General features: G+C 41.1%; 2 protein-coding genes across 2 annotated transcripts in view; one reads left to right on the top strand and one right to left on the bottom strand.

Annotated features, from left to right (window-relative positions):
* CDC20B (cell division cycle 20B) overlaps nt 1-26,150 on the bottom strand; it is a 33,547-nt gene that overhangs the window by 2,781 nt on the left and 4,616 nt on the right. The window contains exons 3-11 of the mRNA XM_030005337.1: nt 18,425-18,641; nt 16,685-16,806; nt 12,521-12,620; nt 9,709-9,819; nt 7,866-8,062; nt 6,959-7,053; nt 3,514-3,742; nt 2,311-2,436; nt 1,468-1,585 (exon numbers count right to left, since the gene is read on the bottom strand). Of these exons, the coding sequence (XP_029861197.1) occupies nt 1,468-1,585; nt 2,311-2,436; nt 3,514-3,742; nt 6,959-7,053; nt 7,866-8,062; nt 9,709-9,819; nt 12,521-12,620; nt 16,685-16,806; nt 18,425-18,641 (1,315 nt within the window). The remainder of the gene's footprint in view (nt 1-1,467; nt 1,586-2,310; nt 2,437-3,513; nt 3,743-6,958; nt 7,054-7,865; nt 8,063-9,708; nt 9,820-12,520; nt 12,621-16,684; nt 16,807-18,424; nt 18,642-26,150) is intronic.
* Nucleotides 21,268-24,534, top strand: GPX8 (glutathione peroxidase 8 (putative)). Its single transcript, XM_030005641.2, has 3 exons — nt 21,268-21,547; nt 22,163-22,424; nt 23,773-24,534. Exons 1-3 carry the CDS (start codon nt 21,341-21,343, stop codon nt 23,934-23,936), a joined length of 633 nt encoding a protein of 210 aa, XP_029861501.1. The 5' UTR covers nt 21,268-21,340; the 3' UTR covers nt 23,937-24,534.

Below are 26,150 nucleotides of genomic sequence, written 5' to 3'. Positions count from 1 at the left end.
AACAATTACCTGGGTTTTTTATTTATGAAAATTAGTTTCTCTTGCAGATAAGTAAACTGAATAGGAAACAGGATGATAAGTAACCCTCCAGCTTCACCAAATTACCAATGCATTTGACTTATATAGTAAATGTTTTACACCATATGCTATTCTCAAAGGTAAGATTAAATCTAGGTTTTATTTCAAATAGTATATTCAAGACTTACAAAGATTGAAGAAACCTCAAGCTACAGTAGTTAAGACTAATCATCATGTCACTTTCCAGATCATTTCTCAGAACATCACAGGACATTACCTTAAGAGCTGTAAGTAAATGAGGAGGGATAAGGAAGGACAAGCAACACAGAGAAGCAGCATTACACAAGGATAATGTGTAACCAATACTCGTATGTCTCTGCTGCCCTCTCTCTTCCACCCATCTTTGTTTTGACTCTCCTGTGCTTTCCTCTTAAAGGCTAGGGTTGAAGCCATGTCCCTGTTTCCACCCCAGGCCCTGGTTCCAAGGCCAGCATCCCAGTATAGCTGGGATTTAATAAATCAGGAATTTAATAAATGGCTTCAAATGTAGCAATAGGCTACAAAAAGTATTTGTAAATATCAGCTGTCAGGTTAACAATCCAAAGCTTCTTTGGCCATATCTTGTCAGTGAGTGTCAAAAAACAACCTTACTTGGGAAAATGCAGCCAGTGTGTAAATGATTTGTTATTTTTCTTTAACTTCAGATGCTTCTATTGGATCACTTCAGTTAACATTGGAACAAGTAAAAACTTAATGGATATGAGTGACAGCAAGCACCAGAAACAAGAAGGCTTAATAGCCAGGAACAACTTTTATGTGTAGTGTAGCCCTACAGCACCATGGACCAACACAGAGCTGCAAGGAATCTCCACTTTCCTCCAGCTCTCAGCATGGTACAAGGGAAACATGCTGCACCACATTGCTTCACAGCCAAAATCATTCATTAAAACCCACACAAGTCTAAATAACACATGGAGATTTATTTCAAACATCATTTGGAAGCTCGTTGACTATCCTTGCATGATGAGCTGCATAATAAAAGAGCCATGTCTAGTTTGTGTTACCTAGAAGGCCACCAGCCTAGAATATATTGGAAGCAACCTGACATTAGCACACTCAATCCAGGTCTAGTAAGCCTTAGGGAGAAGTGGAAATCCACATCCTGCACGTGGGATGGCCTTAAAAATGGTGGGAGAGAATCCCATCATTAAAACCAAGGAATTTTACAGAAGCAACTTACACTATTATCTTAGGAAGTCAACCTTTACAATCCCATGAATCAGGATTGTGCACATGAATGCATATGTGTAGGCAGAGGAAGGATTTGTAGGTGACTGCTCTTTTAACTCTTTTTTTTAAGGTAAATGCATAAGGTATGCACTTGCAAAAACACACTGATTAGACTGATAGTAAATTGAAATAGTTAAAACTATTAATTGAAATACTTGCCATAGAGTTCTGATGAATTGGTAAGCATGGGATACTTCCATATTTTCATCTCATTTCCAGGAAGGCCTTGTCCAGTCATCAGTTCACTGGTTTTGGGTAACCAGAGCAAGGAACAAATCTATTGCAATTTAAAAATCTGCTTTAGTTTTCAAAAAGGGTCAACATACACCATTCAGTAGATTTGAAATGTTATCTACAATGTTTAAACAAGCTACTGAGAAATAGTCCCAGCAGAGTATTTACTTATTTAGAAGGATCATTTCATCCCTTACACTTCAAAGTACAGTTGCCTTATTGTCCTATCTAAACGTGATAACAGCCTATCAGTATAAAACCAAAGCCCTTCAAACACATCCCCAGCTGAGTTGTAATAGCTCCAGGAAAATCAACACTTATGCTGCTTTACTCCAGCTGCAAATCTGTTCCTCTGTCTCCTAATATTCAAACTCCAGAGATGGATGTTTGCCCTCTGACTCTTACACCTCTTCTCACCCCAGCACTCTGGGAATTTTCCCTCCGCCTCAACACTCTCTCCACATCAAGAGTTTTGGCCAAAACTATTATTGCCAATAAGGAAAAGATGATGAGATGTGTCTGGCTGCAAGACCACCTCCTCTTCAATCACTTCTGTGTGGAGACAGAAGTGGTGAATGAGAAACAACAAACTGCTTCTGAGTCCAATCACACACTGCAGTGCTGAATGTAGCACAATTGCACATCCAGAGAAAATCCTGCTGTTCCTCTGACCGCAGAACCACCCTCAAAGTCAGTGGGAGTTTGCCAAATGAGGACAGCTGTACAAGAAGACCATAGCCTAAGTATGCAGACATTTCATCATTTCACCTGAGAATCTGTAGCTGCACTTTGGATGATTTTCTCACGATTTATGTCCCAGACACGCAAAATCCCATCTTTCATTCCACCCCCTGTAGCAAGGACTTTGGACTGCCAAGGACACCAGTTCATAGCCTAAAAAAAAAAAAAAACGAAAACAGATGCCAGAACGGACTAGGAGGTTAGCTGGAAAAACAGAGTAGTTTTTGCTTAAAAGCCTAGTTGGAAAAATGAACTGCAACAAGCACCCAGAATGTATACACACAGCAATGTAGGATCTCAAAACTCCAAATGCTGTGTCCCTTGCCATTGCTTCACAGTAGCCTACACTGTCCCACATATGCTCATAAAACCCCAGCTTCTCTGCTTACCCTTCACAGGCCACAGGCTCACACCTCAGTAGCAGAAGAACCCAGCAGGGTAGAGTCTTACTGCCTAAAGCCAAACCATCACAGAAGCCTAAGCAACATGACTTAACAGGGCTTACAAGAGACCTGGTTTCTTCTGAGATATTTTCAGTATATGCCTAAGGCCCAGACTCTACCTGGAGAAAAGCTACTAAGAACTCATTTCCACCTGTTTCAATAAACTTCTCTGACCCTTTAACCCAAGTGCTTCAGGCCAGCCTCAGACTCTTTTGGGAGGATAAACACCTTATAAATGCTGGACTCCCCTGCCTCTTATTGCTAATACCTGTCCTCTTTCCCACACCAACTGGGACTTCATAAAGATGAAGAATCTTAAATTGTCTCATTTCCAGTTTCCTACTTCAGATTATTTGCTACCAGCAGTGACATGAAAATATGAGCAGGAAGGCAAAAGAAACCTCATATTTAAATGAATTGCAGCAGATAGAATTTTCCAAAACTCCAAAAATTGAAAGATCTTGTTTGTTAACTTGTAAGTATTGTGCCACCAAACTTTTCTGTGCAAGGCACAGAAATAGAGGAGAAGGCTGTAAATTTTATTTCTATTTGGCATTATATTTACAAAGGCCTACTAATCCAGTAAAATTTCCTTATCAAAGCCCTAGCAAACTTACCTGTGACTTGGAATGAGGAAAACTGGTCTTAAAATTAACTGCATCACAGACAGGGAGAAGAAACTAATAGATATCAGTGAGATAATTTGAAAAATTCCCTAACTGTCCACATCAACAACGTGATTTTACGAGAGCAAATATAGGAAAGCAGACATTCCTTCTCCATATACCTTAACTGCTGAGGAATGAGGTATGGTTTTCAGTGGCTGTGACTGCAATTTCGCACCTGGGTCACTAGGCCAGATATTCAATATACCATCACTGGACCCACTTGCCAGCAACTGGTTGCTTAGTGACCATTTCAGGCTGCAAATGCTTTGTTTGTTTTGGCAAAGAGTCCCAACATGGTGCTGAGCAACCCGAACATCATGGTGATGAATAGATCCTAGTCGTGAACCACTGCAGATAAGAAAAGACAGCATGGGTTTAATGTTAAAGACAAGCTACATCACCACACTGACGTTTCTTCTGTGGTTTCAGAAGCAAACCAAATCAGAGTGAAACGTGTCTGCAGAACAACAGTATTTCAGTAAAAGGAAACACAAACCAACTATCAAAAGCACACCCTGACTGTAGAGGTGGCTGTCAACAGAAAGGAACCAACCAGCTGCTCAGTTCAAGCCAGGCAGAATACCTGTTCTCTCATGGTTTTCATTTCTCTGAAGATATACTGCACTGTATGCCACTAATCTGTGCCCTGTTCAACTGTCAAGCCATTTAACATAAAATATTTCCTGTTCTTCATGAAAAATTATTTTGCAAGATTATTTTTGCCAAGGCCAGGTATGACTCCATGCCCAACAAAGTGGCAGTGTAAAACTGCACTGCTCTGGGAAAGGGCTTACTAGCAAGCAACAGTATGTTCTTTGGTTCTGTCCCTTCCCTTGTCTCCTTTCTCCCTCCCACTTCCAGGCTTAAAGAAAATCTGCACAGCCTGAGACTGTTGCACTAATTGCCTGTTAGGAAATGGATGCATGGTTCTACAGCCAGTATCATCAGTCTACCAAATGAAGGAAGAAATGCCCTGCCTGGAATCACAGCTACTGTTAGAGCTTAGCTCCCAGATATAGGTTTCACACATCAGTAGTAGAGTTGAACAGAAAATATTGAATAAAAACCTTCCAGTGCATTTTCTTTTCCTGCCTTGCTAAGGACAATACCTACATTAAACCTATGACAAAATAGCTTCCTGCTTGAAATTCACACTTCCAACTATTACAATAACACTGAAAAAATCAGGAAGTTCAATAACATCTTCTGGGTATCTGAGAAACAGGTATCTGATGTTACTGCAATAGATCAATTTAAGGCATTAATCTTCCTACTAAATAATAAGCAGAAAATCTAACCAAGCATTGGGTCTGGCTGAGATGGAGCTAATTTTCCCCATAGCAGCCCTCATAGCGCTGTGCTTCATATTGGTAGCTAGAAAGGTGCTGATAACACACCAGTGTTTTGGCTACTGCTGAGCAGTGCTCGCATAGCATCAAGGCTGTGTCTCCAACATTCCCTCCTCACCAAGTAGGCTGGGGGTGGGTAAGATCTTAGCAGGGGACATAGCCAGTACAGCTGACCCAAACTGACGAAAGGGATATTTCACACCATATGCCACCACGCTCAACAATAAAAGCTAAGAGAATGGGGCAGGGGCGGGGGGTGGAGGGGGCTGTCATTATTATGACATTTGTCTTCCAGAACAACCGCTACACATACTGAAGCCCTGCTTCCTGGGAAGTGGCTGGACACCGCCTGCTGATGGGAATTAGAGAATAAATCTTTTGTTTTCCTTTGCTTCCACGTGCAGCCTTTGCTTTTATTTTATTAAACTGCCTTTACCTTAACTCACAAGGTTTTTTTCCATCTTATTTTCTCCCCCACCCCCCGTCCTGCTGAGAAGGGGAGTGGTACAGCAGCTTGGTGGGCACCCGGTGTTCAGCCAAGGTCAACCCACCATGCCAGGAGAAACAGAATTGAATTGCCAGCATTGGTCATATTAAGGTTTTCAGTAATTCTAGTGGTATGAGTGGGAATGAACTGGGCTCCTGAGAAGCCTGGCTGAAAGGACATTTTTCCACTTGGTATAAAAAGAAATCAGAATTATTTGCTTTTGACACAGAAGATAGCATCTGTTTTGCTAAAGACAAAGAGAAGCCAACAAAATTCTGTGATGGGTTAATTTATGGTACTGAAATTTATTTACAGGTTCATGATGATGTGTTGTTGGACTATTTTTAACCACAAGAATTAGTATGTAATCCCAAGGTATCAGTCATCCACAGTGAAGTTTACTGTAAGAATGCTGCTCTTATTTTAATAACAATGTATCTTAAGTCCATGTCTTTTTTTCTACTTATACAGATATTTTAACTCTGCCCTAATGTTAGAATGAACTGGTTAGTTTCAAACCTAGCAAGAGAAATAAATGTTATCTCAACCTCATCTGTCAACCATAACTGTAGTTCACAGGTTCATGCTGAATTTTATCATCAATTTCTACTCAGACAGATCTGTAATTTAAGTTTATGTTGTTTTCACTCCTTTGGCCAAGCTGAAATACAAATTGAAACTAATGCTTACTCTAATAAGGTTATGCCATTTGGCATTGGCAGGATGTTCCAGCTGCATCCTTGCAACTTAACCCACTCAGCGTACCTGCTCCAGCAACAGCATTTTATTAACTGGTTGTTCAGCTGGTATCCTTGTACCTCACTTTACCTAGCAGACCTAATACAATCAAAAGCCAGAGCATCTTGTGAAATCAAAATAAAACTACCTCTAATCTTCATATCCAGAGATACTAGTTTCATTTTGAGTTTAACAATAAAGTCAGTCCACCCTTGCTATTATTTCTGTATTTAAGTAAAACAGAAGACTATCATATGATTTTAAATTCTACAAGCATTCATCATAAACAAGTCTCCCCTCAGACCCTTCAAGCGTGAGTGAAAGATCTGAAACAAAAAGTGGGAGGAAAAAAAACATAAGAGTACACTTGATCTTTCTCATGTGAGTCCCCACATTGAAATGATCCCTAAATATAAAATATTCACCAGCTAGTATAAAATTCACCCTTGGCAAAGCAAAGGTCAACCACTTCAATCCTCCTTGGGTTGTGGATAGCAATGACCTGGCCCTCCCTTGTAGATACACAGCTAGAAAGGTGTGCAACTCTCAACAGCTGTGTTTTGCTGTGCATCTGAAAAGACAGATGCAGTCTTGATATCAATGGAGGGGTAGTCTAAACCACATGCCCTCTCCCCAGCACCAGGCAGGCTATGATTTTTGGAGTCCAGACCTACTGGAGACAGCACCATTTAAAGCTCAGGCTTTGCACAAAACCAGAGCCACAGCCTCCACACGCTAGTGAAATTCTGCAAGTGGTGACAGTTTTCTGGAAGGAGAGTAAGAAACAGAGACTAAAGAGGCAGGATAAATCCCCTTCGTCTGCTTTCCTGCCATACAGTAAATCTACACACAATTTCTGAGATGGCCGATAAGTAGAGGGACAGGATAAATCACCTTTGAGCAAAGCCATGGAAAACAGCTAAAATGAATGGGACATTTGTCTAAGTAAAAGCAGCAGGACTCTTTCTGGGAATACACTATACCACTCACCTGCTCAGAATATAATGACTCCAGCTCAGAGCTCCAACTACAGACAGGTGACCAAACATATTTCTCAACCTCTTTTTGGTTTCAATGTCCCATAGCTGCCAATGCGAAACAAATAAGAAATACAAATTTAACAACAAAAAGAAAACATATTTTTGTTCTCTTCATTCATTTGCAAGTAAGCCACTGCCCAGTTCTGATCTGCCATATGGAAAACCTCAAGCTCACCGATTTCACAAGTAAAACAAGAAGGAGTATTTCCAATTTGGGCACCTATATCAGTGATGCTGAAGCCAGACAGGATTGAAGGGAATGCACGTCTCCAAGCTTAAAGCTATTTATTTACATGTCAGTATTTGGAAGTCCATTCTTGAAAGCACTGGCCTTTGGTACCTTCAGATTGCTGACTCAGGACTGCAGCAGGTAGGTTCCCATATTATCTAGGATCTCAGCCAAGGTCCCACAAAAATCTTTTGATAACAGGACTGTCCTATAACAGCAAGCTGAGAGGTATGTGTATAATCAGACTGAAGTCAAATTCTCGTGTGTGAATTGATAAGGAGAGTTTTGGATTGAGTTCTCAAGACATTGATCACTAGAGTGATCTTAGCAAGAGAGATACAAGAAAAAATAGCATGTGCTGAGTAAAATAATTTAATTAAAGAGGTCAGTCATCAGCTTTTTAGTGGCTTCAGAAGCTCCATTACATACAGATAGCACTGGATGTCACTAAGCCATTCAGTAAGGTGCAGCATGATACAGACAAGTGCTATATATTTTCTCCAGCAGAGCTCTTCTGTAGTTTAGCTAATCTTTTTAATTTGTTTCCTTAAAAAAATCAGTATCAAATTGTCTTGTGGCCACTTCAGCTGTAAATGGAGAAAGACTAAAAAAGTAAATTATCTAGTACTTGCACTTCTCCATCACTGGTGCCAATTGCAAGGCAAGTTCCTTCTTTTATCCAAGCCAGAGATGAAATGTATTTGGAACTGGAATTCAAATCAATGTTTCCAATGCCTTGAAGAGTTCCTCCATTCCAGATGTGTGCAGCAGGTCCTACAGCAATAGCAATGAGATTTTCAAGGCTCCAGTCCAGTATGTTTAGATCTAGAAGAAAGCTACTAAAAATTACTGCAAAAAAGTTGTAGGTAATAGGATGGGGTGAAGGGGAATATGGTTTTGGGGGAGAGGGGCTTTTTTTTTTTTAATACCTATGGAAAAACTTCAAGAAAATGTTTCTATGAAACCATTGCTAGCAAGTATTCCTCCTACGTGAAGGAGAGTATCTCTAACAAGCCAAGGTCTTCATGAGTCTAATCTCTACAAATTGGTATGTTTGCACAGCAGGATCTGACTTACAGCTTCCCTACTAGAATTTTTTAATCTATCATCCTGCATTTTGGATCACCACATCACTCACTCTAATTTCTGCCACAAGAAATTAGGCTCCTCCACCAACAGCTACAGTTCCAAAACCACCATTTTTCCAAGGTAATTCTTGATTTTGGGAAAGACAAAGGAGAGAGTCTATATGCTACAGTCTGTCCTACATCCTCAGGTTAATGGTAACATTTACCCTGCACGTGACAGGGAAAAAAAATGCAGAAAGGAATTAGTGAAATTCTCCTCACATTCAGAGCTTGCTCAGCAAGCATATGATGTAAATACTGTTTCCAGTGCCCCTGATGCTGGGCACATTGCGCTTGCAGATCCTGGCAAAGCAAGTCACTATAGCGATTAGCCTCAGAACAGCATGCTACATCAGGTAGGCCAGAAGTTAGTATACAACATTTAATACCAACCCTTGACATTATCCCATGTCAAGGGTAATCCCCAGCTGTCCGTTTAGGGCAGCTTAAAAATCATTTTGCATGACCCCTGAAGCACCGAAGATTGTCACCACAGGCCAAGGCCTGACATCATATTTTGGTAACTAAAAATCACTCTGAAGAACAGCTGAATCCGACAGCCAGCTGTTTGACTACAGTCCTGGTTGTTGCAGCCAGAAATCACTTCCAAAGACTTCTGTTAATGCTGTTAGTCTTGGGGCATACCTTGTGCACAATGAGTGTAAATCATACAAACAAACTTTTGTCCCGTTCATAGATATACATGAACACTTGCAAGGATATGTTGTAAAAATCTCCAAAGGGACAATTATGAACACTTGCACATACAGAGATATTCGTTAGATCTTATGAAGTGTTAAAACATGTATTTGCTGCTGTAGACCAGAGATCCACCTGTGTTCACGTGTAACTGGTGCATGTTAAATTTTTCCCTGTGCACCACCAAAGATGTGAGAATTTAGTTCAGAAGGTATCTATCATCCAAACCATAAACAGTGTCACTGATTAGACATCCCAAAACAAGAGATTTCAAAATCTGCTCAGTAAAGTTGCTGCTGTGCTGACTGGCTGCTAGATATCCAAGGCTGACAGCTGAAACATTTAACTTAATTTAGTGGAGGTAAGTATACTACTGGTTTGATTTGAAAGTTGTATTGAGATCTATAGCTGAAGGAAACTGCATGAGAGTTAGGTAGTATTGATTCTAGGGTTTGATCAGGCATGTCTCCATCCTGGGACAGGCAGTCTTCAAGGATGCATCCTTACAAGAAAAATGACATCATGCATACGTCCTGCAGAGTTTCCATTTTATGTGAAGGTGACGCACCTTCGCCATCTTTCTTGAAACATGCATAAGAATTCCCAGTCTCTCCAAAAACCACCACACAGGAGAAATTAACTTACAGTAATCATTGCGCAAGCCAGTAATATGAAGCCTCACTTCTGGCTCCCATGGTATGGAAGGCTTCATTGTGGTAACGGCTCTAAACTCATTCTGGGTCTCCTCTCGGCATCCTGCATTTGAAGATTCATCACACACAAATCAGTAATGCAAACTCCAACAGTTTTTCTCAGGCCTAAGCCTTTCACATTCTCACTATATTTGTCTCTCCACTGTCCAGAGGAGGCCAGAAGGGTCTAATTTATGCTGGGTAGGCTCAAAACACTAGACACACTAAACTAGGTGAAAGCCACCTTTTACCACCTCTTTCAAACCTCCATGGATTTAGTCAGCTAGAACAGAGAATAGGGCCCACTATATTTTGTCTAAATTGTACCACAGCTCAATACAGAACATGGGGGGGGGGGGGGGTGTGTGTGTGTCTTTTTCACTTTAGTTTTCTGTCAAAAGTTGTTAGTAGCAGAATGTTTCATATGTGCCCTCCCACTTCAAAATGCCCTCATATAGCAATTAACTTTTTTGCTTTCTGGTGTTAATTTGCCACCAAAAGGTCTCCCCTATCAATACCTAACCACAGGAAAAGGTCTTTAAAGCACACACACTTTGATCACAGCACACTAGGCTTGTGACAACACATACGCGAGAAAAAAAAGCAAATACAAGCAAGCAGAAGAGTCATCCTTTGTGGTCATTGCCTACATTATGCTGCAACAACTCCTAAACATCATAGAAAAAAAGCCAGATCATTAGCACTATGAATCATTTAATGCTAGATTTTTATGTGTCAGAAATTATTTTGCTGTAACGTGCAGAGCAGAAAGCTGAAGATTCACATTTCTGCGCTTTTCTCTGTGTTTTTTGAATTATTCTCCAGGGAGAAGTATTTAGAATGAATATCAAAACTTTCAGGGGCAGAAGATATTACTCATCTCTACAACTAAACTTCTCTGTTCAAAAAAATTCAACACTGACAAAGTTTTTGTACTGTGTAACTTAAATACACACATAAATATCCTACATGGAAATCCAATGACAAATTGTGGAGAACTTATTTCACATGGTCCATCCCTAATCTGTCCTGAATCTTCTCCCCTAATCCAAAATTAATTTCTGCCAAACAACAAATGTTTCCCTTCTCAGCTGTGGTACCCCCTCTTTCACCAAATAAAGACTGAATATGAGCAAGACACAAGCCACAGTGATTTTGTTCTGTATCTAAAATTTTGTGGAGTTAAACAACCAAGCAGGCTTGCAGGAACAACCTTCTCAGACCAGCCCAATGAGATATGTAATTGCATTCTAACCCTAAAAAGGTCTAATGTCACTGAAATGAGATTTTTTTGTGCAGAAAAATGTGTATTTCTAATATCTAGATTTTTCATCCTTTTTTGAAAACTTTACCAAACCTTTCTGAACCCACCCAAGTAAGATAATTCAGGAAAGTTAAGGCACTTAACTGTAACAGTTGGATGAATAGCAACACTTCTGAAACACTCTGAAAATGTTTTTCTTCTTTAACATTGGTAGTTGGTATTGAGCAATGAGATATAAAGGATTAAATCACCTCTGTAACTCATTTCAGGTTTCTCTTCTCTCGTGAGTAATTCATCTACCCCAAATTCATACTGATCACACTTTCAGTTCTATTCAACTACTTCATAGACACATGAAAGTGCATAACAGGCTTTTTAATTAGTGGAAATTAAGCTTCATATACCATTTTGTGTTATTTTGCCTGGGTACTAGCAGATATCACTGATTTTTTATAGGATTTCAGCTCTCACATGCCTGTGTCACTTCTCAAAATGAGACCCAGGAAGTGCTAAGTAGTCAGTACTGTCACACCAGACCACTTGATCAACAAGTAGGTGGGTAGAATAAAACCTGGCATTCCTGATACCTGTATTCATATGCCATCGAGAAAAAAACCACTGTGACTAATCCCTATACTGTTGCTATTGACTGCTCTGAAATGAGACTTACTTGCATGGAGAAGAGCAACAAACTCAACTTCTTCTACAGCAGCTGAACTCCAGATTCATAAAGAAGCTGTTTCTTACTGTTTTTACATGAGCATGAATCAGGCCCTGACTGGCAAGAACCCATCATACACAGAAACAGCCAGATCACCAAAACAAATCATCTGTCCAAGACAGAACACAACAAAATATTGATCTGATATTTAATGAACTGTCTCATACTCAAATAACTCTAGGAATATCTGTATTACTTCAAACGTTAGCTCTTCACATCCCACCTGTTTTCCAACTTCCTGATCATTCACACTCCCTTATGCTCATTCATTCCTAGGATATCTTTTGGAGCAAATTAACCAACTCTCCCACAGATGAAACCAGAGGCAGTGCTAGGGACAGTTTGCTCCAGCTACCTTTCCCTACAATTAGGAGCAACAAGACCCCAGCATCTCTGCATGTCTTGCACCCCCCTGTACCCAACAGTCCATATGATACATATCCTGTGCCCATTTTGCAGCACAACCCTACATTATCTGCAGGGTTCTGAAACTGAAAAGCTGAAGGGAAATTAATGTTTTAGGGCCACCAATGCATCAGATGAGGCCCAAAGGAGAAGCAGGTAAAATACTAGTGGTTAACCATACTGGAAGAGGTGGAATACTCTTCACAGGCGGTGAAGGGCTAGAAATAGCCTTCAGCACCACAGATCTCAGTCACTTTGTATTACTCTGTACCACTTGCTGGAACAGGTAGATGCACTTCCTTTTCCAGTATAGATGCAGCCTGCTGTATCTTACTGTTCAGTGTGCATGAGAGTATTTGCTATGTTGAAACATACCCTTCCAGATGCAATTGTTATTTTCACAGACCTTCATGTCACCACTTTCTGCAATGCTATATCCAACCTCCTGGACCACTGGAAGCTGAGAAGGACATTTCTGCCAATACATTGAAGTGAAAACAAGACTGAATGAAGAACCTGTTGAAAAATGTATTTAAGCATCATAGATAACACAACTCCCATCAAAAGGCTCAACACTTGTTACATAAAAGCTTCAAAACAGCTTGTCTTTTGGACGGGAGATGAGTAACAAATATAGAATACCAGTGCCCAGATCATGTGCTCTAACTTGAGCCACCATCTTTCCTTCCATAAAACACCAATTCACTGTTAATGATCACACAAACTTTAACAAAGCTGTTTGAACAAGGCCATCTTACCAGTGGAAGAGGTCCCAGGCTTGTACATCTGTAGGTACTACCACAGGTCACCTGCCAAATATTAGTGCCCTCTTGTCCTCTTCTGAATTGGCATTTGGGCTAATATTACTGGCATACAATGCCATGTTTTCTGCATGCAGACAATAAGTCTGATGCCTCGGGCTTGCTCTGTGAGGGAAGATCAGTTTTGTGGTGCATACACTGCAGGGCCATTGATTCCAGCATGAGACCTACTGGATGTCAGAGTCCTCTCTCAAACCAGGGTCCCAGAGCCTGGAGTCCATGATCCCATTCCTTAAACCAGTATTACAATATGAAACTGAAAATACATACAAGGTGTCTCAGAGGAGTAAGATTTTTTTAATTACATTATCATTTCCTTGGGTGTCAAACAGATGATGCAGCAGACAAAGGTAAGAAAAGAGAGATCTGAATTGTTATTGGAACTTTTTCATTCTTCAAAAAAAAATAGCTTACGCCTTTAGCCAAGATGCAGGCAAAGGCTCAGATCAGCTCACACAAGATATGAATCTCTTCACCAATCCCTAGTAATACGCATTTCTTCACAATGTTCAGTGCGTTGAATGCTTTGATGATAGTTGCCTGTTTGGTCTGTAATTCTTATTTACAGTCAGGTGGAAATGCAGCTGATGTTTTTACCAGCCACTCAAGATTAATATGTTCTTCTTCCAATGCCCGTGAAATCTATCGTTCCAAGCATACACAGTGTTACTCTTCTTCAAAACCCTGTTGCAATCATGATAAGAAATGTCTTACAAAAACATAGCTGGAAAAAAGTGTTCCTGCTTTATATATCCCAGCTGTTCTACAGCAGGCCTCCAGCTTTCAGAGGCACTTTCTGTATGATTTATATAGACAACTTGGCAGAAAGCTAATCAGATTGCTTGGATCTGTGTCCCTCTAAACTAAGCACAGACATTTCTGTGGAAAACCGATTGTGTATAAAAGGAAGCAATCTTCTGGCCCACAAAGAGACCACACATGCTCCCTGGAATGAGAGAAGATTTTATTTTCAATGCATCCCAGCCCTCTATGCTATGAGGCAGCACAAATTAAATAGTCATTAATTACTATATATAAGTAGATTAATAGATTTTCCTATTATTTTAGCCAGGACTGACTTCCAAATGGTTTTAGGAAGGACTTGGGTTTTGGACACCCCACCATGTTATCTCAAAGACCCTCACATCACACTTTTAGGAAATTCTTGTGGTCCTTGATAGAACTCTGAATATCTTAGTTCTAATTCAACTCCTGCTTGTAAATTACAGTGTAATTCTAGGTAAGTCACTTCACTCTACAGATGAAAGACTGACACAAGGTCCATATTGGGACCGGTACTGTTTAATATCTTTATCAATGACACAGTGGGATTGCATACACCCTCAGCAGAATTGCAGATGACACCAAGCTGAGTGGTGCAGCTGACATGGCTGAGGGACAGGATGCCATTCAGAGGGACCTGGACAAGCTCAAGACTTGGGCCCCTGTGAACCTCATGAGGTTCAACAAGGCCAAGTGCAACCTGGGTCGGGGCTACCTCCGGTATTGAGAGCAGCCTTGTGGAGAAGGACCTGGGGGTACTGGTGGATGAAAAGCTGGACATGAGCTGGCAACATGCACTCACAGCCCAGAAAGCCAACCGTGTCCTGAGCTGCATCAAAAGAAGCATGGCCAGCAGGTTGAGGGAGGTTATTCTGCCCCTCTACTCCGCTCTCGTGAGACCCCACCTGGAGTAATGCATTCAGTTCTGGGGCCCCCAACATAAGAAAGACATGGACCTGCTTAAGTGGGTCCATAGGAGGGCCACGAAGAAGATCAGGGGGCTGGAGCACCTCCCCTATGAGGAAAGGCAGAGAGAGTTGGGGTTTTTCAGCCCGGAGAAGAGAAGGCTCCAGGAGACTTTACTGTGACCTTTCAGTACTTCAAGGGGGCTTATAAGAAAGATGGGGATAGACTTTTCAGTAAGGCCTGTAGCAATAGGACAAGGGGTAATGGTTTTAAACTAAGAGAGGGTAGATTCACACTAGATGTAAGGAAGAAATTTTTTACAATGAGGGTGGTGAAACACTGGTACAGGTTGCCCAGAGAGGTTGTGGATGCCCCGTCCGTGCAAAGATGGGGCTCTGAGCAACCTGATCTAGTTGAAGATGTTCCTGCTTATTGCAGGGGGGGTGGACTGCATGACCTTTAAAGGTCCCTTCCAACCCAAACCATTCCATGACTCTATAAGAGTGAAGACAATGACATGTACTCATCTTTTAAAAGACATTACATTTTAAGAAAGAATGTTTTACATACATTACTCCATAGAAAGTTCTTACCATCTCACAAAAAAGTTTTATTAAATTTCTCTGTGGGGTAGATTCAACTAAGATTACTAAACCCATTGAGTTGTGTATTTTAACAATTCTAAAATTCCAGACTCTCCAATCAGACCATGGAGGAGGGCAGGAAGGAAGAAAGCACTGTTGTCAAAAGGAGGATTTTCCAGATTATTTTGCTGATTTAGAAAGGAAAGTGATTGTCCCAAGGACCAGGTTTCCCAGAATGATGTAAAAGCATGGTCATTTTCGAACATTCAGTGACCTTCAAGAGTACAATTATATCAGCCAACAAGCCTGTTAGCCCACCTGTCCTGACACTACCCTCTTTTCTTAGAAGCTGAGTTTGATACCCTCACAGAAACTTCTCAATAATACTAATCAAGGATTATAAACCATTATAAGCAAGGACATTGAGCATGCATCTCTGAAGCATCCTTACTCAACAGTTATGGTTAAAAAAGTAACCACATGAGAACAGCTATCAGCATCTTCAGTACTAATCTTGCAACTAGTGCAATCAAGGAAAGGAGAGCACAAGAAAAAGCGTGGTCACTGACTGAAAGTTTACAACTTAATACATGAACAGTCACAATTAGATGGCACTAAAATAGAGACATGTTTCTGAGTATAATGTTATGGTAGTAACTTTTACTAATAGAGACAAGTATCACCATGCTTCACATGAGAAGTCAATTTTCAAGAAGTTAGTGAACAGAAACAGGTGGGTGGCCGGAGCATAGGTTTATTTAAGATGGCCAAAAAGCAACGGATAATGCTTAAAACAAAAAAAAAAAAAAAAAAAAGGTGTCAGTATCCACTAGGAAAAATGAATGGATAAAGCGTATGCCAGGAGAAAATAACACCTAAATGGGAAGTGATATGAAGTCTTTGTTTCACGTGAGGCAGATTCCATGTGTTCTTTCATCCTCAGCCAAGAATCTGACCTTCTATTGTCATAACAAAGAAATTTATTCTCAGAAATCTACTTTTTGTCAAATTTTTTATAGCATCTCATTCTGTCTACGTGACAAAATGAACACCTACATCCTGCACAACTGAAGAAATTATCTTCTTCACACATAGTCATTATTAAAGCAAGTGGAAAACTGAGTCATTCATGCTTTTCATGCGTATTTTTTATAATGCACGTTTTCCCTCAGAGGTAACAAACATATCTTGAGGGCTTCATTAGCTTGGTTTCGATTTTAGTTTGCAGGACGATAGCCTGGAGGAAGGGGAGAGAACCTGAATCACATAAATGACAAAGCAATTGCTCCTGACATTTCTGTAGCAGACATTTCCTAGATGGACCTCCTCATGTTACTGTTCTCCATGTCAATAAGGTAGTATCCACATAACGGATTACAGGCCAAAAAAAACCACATCAGGAAAGCAAATACCCTACATATGCACTTGAATGTTCCATTACTCACCTGTTTCTTTTCCATTTCAGCTCTCCTGTTATTCCTCCCTTCCAAGCCTGCTGCAGCATGACTGCTAGGTAGAGTCACAACAGTTTTCATGATGGAGAGTTTCTTAGGCACCTGAGGTATCACTGGAAAAACAATTTTAATGGAAACAACTCCTTTAAAAACCATACACAGGGATATTTGTCGAGTACTTTCATAGCAGCAGTACTCTAAAAGCAGATCTGACACACTAGGTGGGACAATGCAAATACTGACATTTGAACCAGTCACCCTGCTTTACTTTTGTCAGTTTAGAGAAAGAGATTTCTACAGCACTATTCATCTTATCCTAAAAGAGATATCTAAAAAAGGTCAGATTGATCATTCCCTTTATAAAGAGTACCTGTTTACTACTGCATCTGATATCCAGCCTTAGATTTATTGACTGGTTACACAGGATCCTACCCCATTAGGCAATCAGTATCTAATTTCCCAGAACCAACATACAGGCTTTCACCACTGCTAGTAGAGACAGCATGCAGGACTTTCTGTTCTAGAAACTGAAGTAGGGAAGATGTCACCTGGTTTTAGAATCTGAGTTTCCTAGGGCTGGGCATGTATTATTGAACAGCTTTGGTATTCTGCTTAGCGGAAGATAGAATTGCAGTTTCTGACCAACACCCATGGCATCATAGGAACACATCCTGAACACTAAACGGCATCTTTTATTTGCTCTCTAAAGATTTCAACCATTAATCAAGAAGTGAGCCGTGTTTGGTTCCCGAGATGTTCCAGGAAGCTTTTCTTGTACATGCAGCAGGTAAACCCTTCCCCCTGTCCCCTAGCACTGCTGGAAGTACGAGTTGGTGAGTTCAAAGGCTCATTTAACCTTTCGTCAGTTCCCTCTGTTGTTGACAAACAGCCTCCCCTAGAGTCAGTTCTTCTTCAGACCAAGTCAGAGTACTGAAAGTCGGATCTGTGCTCTGAACGGCCCTCAGATAAGTCTCTCCCTAAGGTGAGTTGAGTGTGAGTGTCCCTTGGCCGCGGTCCCTGTGTCAATACCTGAAGCCTTACTCATTAGAGGAGAGACAGTAACGCAGGGCAAGCTTCTCCTTCAGTGAGCACACGCTACACCACATCCAGGCATGCAGACTGGTCCAAGCTCTGCAGTTATGGCCGGGTCTGCGCTAGCTGTGTGTAAGGCAAAGGAGAAGCAGAAGGAAGGAAAGGCGAGAGGCCTGTATGAATTCTTCTGCTCTCCTGTCAGTTTTTGTTAACAATTCCAGGTATGAAGGTGCAGCAACAGACCCTGTGCACTGTTACAGCCCAGCGTAACTTAAACGCAGTCCAGTACAGCCCCCAGCACAGAGGAAAAAAGACTGGTCTGTAAGAGGCATTGCTTGGCTAGGGATGTGACTCTCTTTTCTCTCTTTCCTTTCGCCCCTGCTTGATGTCAGCTGTCTGTATGACCCGCTGTCCTAGGCTGCCTGCGCACGGGCAACAGGAACCTTGGGCGCAGCCCTCCTCTCACGACAGCAGTGTACCCCTGCTGCGAGGACGCTGGCCCCGAGCTGGCTCTGCCTGCGAAGGCCTGCACAGGCTGCTGCTGCCGCACGCTGCCACAGCCTCAGCCCCTGACGGTGGGACCGGGGGGGGGGGGCGACGCCAACCCACACCTTACACTAATTCCCCGCTCCTGGTTGTCAGAAGTCGCCGCATGAGGCCATCCTCAATGCGAAAGTGCTCCTTTGCATCCCGCCTGACCTGGAGTCCTCCCCGGTGCGCGGAGGGGCCGGGGCCCGCCGGAGGCGCAGAGATCGGTCAGGCAGCGGGCCCCGCGCGGCTCCACTGCGCCGCCACCCGCGTGCAGCTGCTGCCATCTTGTGACAATAGGGCTGCTTGCCACCGGAGCCTTGGCCGCCAGCTTCCTCCTAATGGAGCTCTTAAACGTGGAGTACGTGGTCCTTTCCGAGTCTGGGACCTGCACAAGTGAAAGGGGACGAAACACCAAAATCGGCTTAATTGTCAATTAATTGACAATTGGCTCAATTGTCATGGCTTAATATCAGTCCGTCCCTTCACGCTGTTTCAAGTTTTCCTCTGCCACGCCGCGTGGGCTCAGCCCACCTCAGGGCAACAGGCCGTGGAAATGGATGTTGGGCTGAGGCGGGCTCCAGCAGTCAGTCGGCTGGGTGGAGAAAGGGCATGGGGGGAACAGAAAGAAACAAACGTTTCTGGTCAGATAAGTACCCCTGAATCAACTATCACTCAGAAAGCCTGCGGCAGAGGGGGGGGAGAAAAAAAAAAAAAAAAAAAGATTTGTGTCACTCATGCACTAGGCTACAGCCCTGGCCTCTGAAAGACCCAAGGCATCTTCAGACATTTAGCACAGGCTCATGGGTCTGGTCTTTCCCGAAAGATGGGCATTTGGGCAAAACCCACACGTTGGCTGTCTGGAATCAGGCTGGTTTTCTGATCTTCACCTGAAGGAGACCTTATTTCTCTTCTGATTTCTGAATCTTCTCACCACCACTGTGGCTTGCTCATGGGATTATTTTTAATGTTATCTTAACACTTTTTAATATATCTCAAATACTAAATAAAATATATAATATATATAAAATATTAATACAGATTAAATGACAGATTTACATTTCTGACTTTCAAATTCATTGATAGAGCAATTTTTGTCAGAAAAACATAAAACATAAGAATGTATCAAAATTTGAAATGTAAGAGCCTGGATAATATTGAACACAAGATTTTGTTTTTCAAACAGTTTTAAAGGAATGTTTTAGGTGAAAGTAGCAACAGTAAGGAAGCACAGCAAGTATAATAGGCTTCTGGATAATTACTAGGTACTTCAGTAAATATTTATAATACATTAAGTCTTGTGGGTTTTGGTGTTTTTTTTTTTTTCTGAAATAATATTAGCTGCAAATTGCAAGCTGTTGAAACATAACTTAGACACCAGGACCTTGCATGGATTTTCTGAAATCAAACACATTCAAACTTGCTTTTAAAGTCAGCATTGTCAACTGTGCTTGCTTGTTGAGTTCAGCTTTGTTCATTTCAGCATGGATGTCTGTGCCTTTTCTGTCCCCACCACTGAAACACCACGCTCACAGGCCTCACTGCCAGGCAGACAACAAGCCTCCCATATCCTCAGATCACAGGAAACACCCATACAAACACTGAAATGTCACAGTATTTCCCAAGCATCTGTTATGTAGAACTGTGTGAAACTCTCTATACAGTCTTGTTGAACAAAATGAACATGGATTTTAGCTATTTAGAGATTATAGAAATGGTTGAACATTCTGTGATACTCTACAAATCAAGGATAGTTGAGGTGATATCAAAGTCACTGAAAAGGCAACAGACCCCCAGATTCCAGGTTTCACCTTCCGAAAGTCTCATTCTATTTTCATCCTTTAAAATGTAGCCTCTAAGGGCAGCAAAAAATCAGAGCGGTAAGAATAACTGACACAGAAATCCCTCTTCAACAGTGGTTTGGACTGGGAGGAAAAGAAAGTTAGCAGAGGCTGGCAAGCAACATAGGCTGAAAGACAAGTAATAGCTTAGAAAAACCCAAGAAGAGAAATGTGAGGAGGACAAAACAAAATCCTGAAAGCTGAGAGGAAGGGAGGAAATAGCAAATGGACAGAAAGAAAGAGGGAAGAACTGAGCAAGGGAAGACATGAAGAAAGACAGAGAAAATTTTGTTTTTTCCATAACTGAGTTCTAACCACTATGTGTTGATGTACCTTCAGAAATCAAGAGCAACAGGCAAACATTTTTTAAATACAAAACCATAAAATGAAGACAGATAAGACACCAGACTTGTGTGGCTCTAAAGTTCAGAGTGTCTTTCACAATTGCCTCAGCAAAACACCACTGGAGCTCCCTGGCTTATACCTGAGATTCTCAGCTAACTCATTCTTCTCTCATTCAGACCTTCCATCTTCTCATCTCAGCACAGCTAGTTGCCAGTTAGCCAGCAGCAATAGAAAAACCAACTCATTTTCCACCACCAGCCCCCCCCCCCTTACAAAAACCCATTTTATTATCTTCTTTATGGCAGCCTATCAACAAGGAGTTTTTCCTCCGCCTCACGCACTGTAAAACAGTTTTACAGAGAAAGCTGCCTGTGATCCCCCAGCAGCTGATGAGAGGCTGGACTGAGGCTTTAAATAAACAGGGTGGTTTCAGCCATACTGCCTGCCTTCCACCTCAACAGCCAGCCTCCAAACTGCTTCTCAGGTCTGTCTGATAGCATAGATGCCTGCCGCTGAACAACTCTGTCAGGGACAGCTGAGGGACGCGGAGGATGTGCTAGAGGTGCACTACAAACACACAAGAGGCCCCAGCAGCTCTCAAGACAGTGTGCAGACAAATACTGGAGTATCGCACACAGGTCAGTTCAACAGAGCAATCAAGATCCTTAGGTGATGGGAACACACTTTTTATGCATTTCTTTTTTTTTTTTCCCCAGAGAGATTTCTGTGCTCTACCCAAAAGCTCTGAAGCCTAGCAGAGGCACTCTGATATGAAACAGCCACTTCTGCAACAGAAACAAAATGAGCAGCTTGTTCTTTCCAGCCGGAGCTCTGAGTTTCATATTTCAGCTCCTCCTTCACATTCCAGGCCTGCCCAGGCTCCTCTCCAAAGATTTCGAAAATGGAGCCTCTCACAACTACTTATCCTCTGAAATATTCAGTGCCCAAAGCCAGGGTCTTTGTCGTCTTTTTGTCAATGGTTTTGTGTACCGTCATTCTCTGCCTGCTGCAACTCAGATTTTTTAAACCTAAAATCAAAGATTTTTATTCTTTCGAAGTCAAGGATTCACGAGGAAGGATCGTTTCCTTGGAGAAGTACAGAGGGAAAGTAAGTTACAACTTCATTATGTCTTTGTTTTCAATCTTTACTGAAAAACAGGTGTCCATTTGTAGGTGAAAAAGAAGTTTGGTTATGGGAATTTTCAGCAGAGATTTGTGCTAAATTCCTGTTCTTCAAACAGTAAGCTGGAGAGAAATTTATTTTATCTAGGCCTGCTCCAGGAATTAAGTATTAGATCTAATGAATCAAGAAAAATGTTTTTTCATATTCTTTATTATAAATCAATATAGCCTAACAATACAATTGGTGCATTTTAATATTAGTTAAGAGTGGTAGCATGCTGTGTTGAATTCTGGAACCTGATCTAGTAAATATGGGTTCAGTGCCTGTCATAAATACGTGCTTTTTTACATGCTTGTATTTAAACAAAACTGTAAGTTGATGCTTATCCATTTATTGGATTTTTAAAACAGGTTGTCTGAAAGTAAATATCTTAAGCTGCTATCACTTAGCTCTTTAATAAAATTATGATCAGACAGATTAAATTTAGCCTTCCAGAAGGAATGATTGTGGTAGTAGCTGATGCCATTTTAAGACCTAATTGTAATCTCTATGCCATCTCTAGGGTTTTTTTCTTAATATTATAACTTTATTTCTCTGAAGGCAACTTTGGTTGTAAACGTGGCCAGTTACTGCCAACACACAGACAAAAACTACATCGCGCTGCAAGAACTACACAGAGAATTTGGCCCCTCCCACTTCACTGTGCTGGCTTTTCCCTGCAACCAGTTCGGAGAATCGGAGCCTAGTTCAAGCCAGGAAATAGAATCTTTTGCCAAAGGAAACTATGGAGTAACCTTCCCTGTTTTCCACAAAATCAAGATCCTAGGATCAGAAGCAGAGCCTGCCTTTAAATTTCTAATAGGTAACTGTTTTCTTTTATATATCAAGCTGCCTTTAACCATGGTATTCTCCCTAAATTCCAGTCTGAGTCTCTTTGTCAGGAAACATCATATTCTTCATAGTCTATGGAGAGAAACAGGCACTCAGCACACACTTCATCTTGTTTCAGTGTGGATATCAAAAATATGGTCAGAGGAGCTGCACCCTGAAAGCATCAGTTTCTTCTCACTGATGATAAAAACAGCCTACTGTGACCAGCCCAGCTAGAAACATCCATTTTGGGGATGTATAAACTTGAGTGCAAAGACTCTGACCTGCCAAATCCCATTTCAAATTATGTGACTTTTGTTGAAAAGCAACTTTTCTTATGAACAAAAATGTAACTATGGGGAGTTGTAAAATTACTGGAATATTTTACATAAACACAAGCAGATGAGAAGATTCCTTTTTTAGCAGAGTCAAATGTCTACATTTATGTAAACTGTATTGTCTGGATTATATATACTGTAGTTATATATAATCACTGATTTGCATTAATTTGCCTTATGACCTTTAGGGCCCAGCTTGCAAAACCCACTCGTACAAATACTCCTGTTAAAGTAAGCATTTACTCACTTACTGCCTCATACTCTCAGAAGCAAAATGAAACTCTCTTCAGTTGACCCAAAGACCTCAGAGACCCAAAGCCAATTTGAAAAGCCTCTCTGAATTTTCCTGAGCTTTGGCCAGGTCTTTGACGCATATTAAACACTGATATATGAAAGAAAGGATAATTAGAACACAACCCTTCTCTATCACATCATTTTAACTAGAAAATAAGGAGTTTTCTTCTAGTTCTTCTGTCAGAAAGAGATTTTCCTCTAAACCTTGAGACTCTCCAAGGACAAAGCCAGAGTGAAGAAACTACCTCTCCCTCCTCTAGGAGCCACTTAGGTTCCTGATAGCCCCTTGATCTCAGAAATTTTCTTGCTAGGTATTCATGATAGCAAAGGTACCTGTAAGGTTTTGCCTCATGGGATGAAAGGAGCTGAATTAAGCCATCACCAGTATGACTTCCTGCTCCCATTTCACTTCCCCTAAACTGACATAAAACTGGGGATTCACCAAATGAGTATGCAGCCCTCATATCCTCCTCCATAGGAAGCAGAGTGTAGTAAAAGTAGGAACTCTTAAACAGTTTCACAAGAAGGGGAGAGCATCATTCACTTCCCACTTTTCAGATCATTAACACCAAGCAGTAAATCCATGCCCAGACTACTAGCAAAGAACAAGGTGGGACTACTTCAACATAAATAGTTGAAGAATCACTGCAGGGTAATGAAACAATTCCAAGTCTAAGTGACTAAAATGATCTGATGCCATTCTTACAGATTCTTCAAAGAAAGAGCCTCGATGGAATTTCTGGAAGTACCTTGTCAGCCCTGAGGGTAAAGTTGTAAAATTCTGGAGACCTGAAGAGCCCATAGAAAGTATCAAGCCAGAAGTAGCATCATTAATCAGGCAGATTATCATGAAAAAAAGAGAAGACCTCTGAAAAAGCCATTCATGCTGTGAATCCATTCAATAGCATGGGTACACAGCCTTACTACATTCCTGGGAAATGCTGCTAGAAGCTAAAACATCAGTGATTTTACTTCTCTTTGGTGTTAGTATTTTCAGCTATACTATGTCTACTAATGTTGGATTGGCTCCTGCAACAGCCTTGAGAACCACTGAGGTTACTGAGAATGGCAAGGCACTCAGTAACTTGTAGGGATGGACCTTCAATTTGCCTAAGTTTCTGAATGTTTCCTTAAATTGCTGACAATAGCTAATTACAATTGTCACCAGCAGAGAGATAGGTCAAAAGAGGATTTGCTGATAAATTACTCAGTATTTGCACAGAAGAGTTTTGTTTCCCATCTACCAGCAACAACTAAATTTTGATATTCCATTAACACGTAATTGTCCTGACTGAAAGACATGGGGCCCAGAGGCATCATAGCAGGGTTTTTAGAGACAAATGTAACTGAAGATAAGAGCTTTGCAATATCTTGTCAAGGAAGGTTACTGAATTGTGAAGCTGTCAACTTAGTTGTAAAAAACTGTACATAGAAAATAAAATTATTAAAAGAAAAAGAAAAAATTGGAAACATTTCCTTGCCTGCTTTGTATTTTGATAAATTTTACATTTCAGCTTTACAGCAGCACCTTTAACCTCTTTAGCCTTCTCCATACATTTGCACTGCAGTGCAGTGCCTCAGCTGTGAGCTCATCTGCTGGATTCCCCGTCTTCTGACCTGGATGAAGGCAGGGCCTGTGTTAATATACATAGTTGCTTACAATAGGATTCAAGGGGCAACAAAAATCAACAGCCTGGCACTCGAACAGACATCTTTCTGAGACAGTCCAAAACAGTGCTCCCCAGCTATCTACCTCACATCTCTGGAATAAAACAACAGTCTTCAAGCAGAGGTAGAAAAAGGGGATGAAGGTTCACCCCTCAAGCCCCACTCTTCTCACCTTGCAATCTCCCCAGTCCTGCATGTAACAGCAAACCCATTTCCAGTTCTATTCCACTGTTCTATTTCAAGCTGCCAAGTGTTTTGATTTATCTGTTTGATGAAGGGAGATAGTAAATTGGAATAAGGAACTTCATTCCAGCTGTCCAAGTGTTAAAGGAGGGCAGAGAGAATAGAAACAAGAGAAACCAGTGTCTCAGAAGAGTTTTCTATATGAAAAAGGAATTGGTAATGGTAGCATTTGTGCTGTTCTCTTATAAGACTAACAGTGACTGAAAATAGCTGAAGTGCTTCAAAACATTTTCCAGTGAAGATAGCCACTAACTGTATTAAAAAGGTGAGAAATTCAACAGCAATTAAAAATTTTTTTTTCATTCATCTGTGGAATTCATTGAGAATCTCACAGAAAACCACTGAAGGATAAGGACATAAAAACATATTAAGAGATGGAGTAATTATACTGATGTGGAGGATTAAAGTCACACTCAATGACAACCATCATTTTGGAAGGGAAGTCAAACCTTGTGCATGACAATTTTAGCCACTTTAACTTTCAGAGATCAGTTAAGGCCTATGTAAGGGTCTAGTTAGTATAAATGTGCCTACTGCTGGTGGTTTAGACCAGCCTCTGAGCTATGTGCCATTAGCCCACAAGATTCCACATCCAATTGTCAAGACAGTTCCTGTTCTTATGCTGAGGTCCTGTGTTTTACTCCAGTCTCCTCATGCATGCACAATTGCAGCCTTGGGGACATATAGCAGAGCATGTGAGGTGATTTCTGTCACATGTCCCTGGTGCTTTGATGGAGCAGGAAGGGAATTGAGATATGAATCCTCTCCCCTCACTGGGAGCAGTGTAGATTCCACAGAACTAAGTGGCAGGACACAATGTTTTTCACATAAATGGTGGATCATATCTTTACTTGAAATGTACATGACTAAAACATGCATGTCCTTTCATGCGCACTGCTATAGCTCCCTGCTTTTCGTATCACTGAATAAAAAAGGTTAGGTATAAAGACATGTTAGGTGCTGTTAGTGGAACACCTGAAAAAAATCTATTTTAGTCCTGGTATCGCCTGAGAGTTACTCAGCATACGGGAAATTTCACCCCACGTTCTTTAAATACCCTAAGAAAGATAAACAGTGCAGTATCACTTTCTAGTGTGGAAGGTATCAGGAGGGAAGGGAGTGTGAACACCTTGCTTGTGATTCACTCACTAAAGCTCATTTTCTGTTTTTCACAG

This window comes from Aquila chrysaetos, chromosome Z (genome assembly GCF_900496995.4).
Source record: "Aquila chrysaetos chrysaetos chromosome Z, bAquChr1.4, whole genome shotgun sequence".
NCBI lineage: Eukaryota > Metazoa > Chordata > Aves > Accipitriformes > Accipitridae > Aquila > Aquila chrysaetos.
This window is presented reverse-complemented; position numbering and strand designations above follow the sequence as displayed.

Excerpts from the sequence above, each read along its gene's own strand:
- GPX8 (XM_030005641.2), top strand. The coding sequence starts at position 21,341 with ATGGAGCCTCTCACAACTACTTATCCTCTGAAATATTCAGTGCCCAAA. Across the intron at positions 21,548-22,162 it reads TGGAGAAGTACAGAGGGAAA|GCAACTTTGGTTGTAAACGT; the intron begins GTAAGTTACAAC and ends ATTTCTCTGAAG. Across the intron at positions 22,425-23,772 it reads TGCCTTTAAATTTCTAATAG|ATTCTTCAAAGAAAGAGCCT; the intron begins GTAACTGTTTTC and ends CCATTCTTACAG.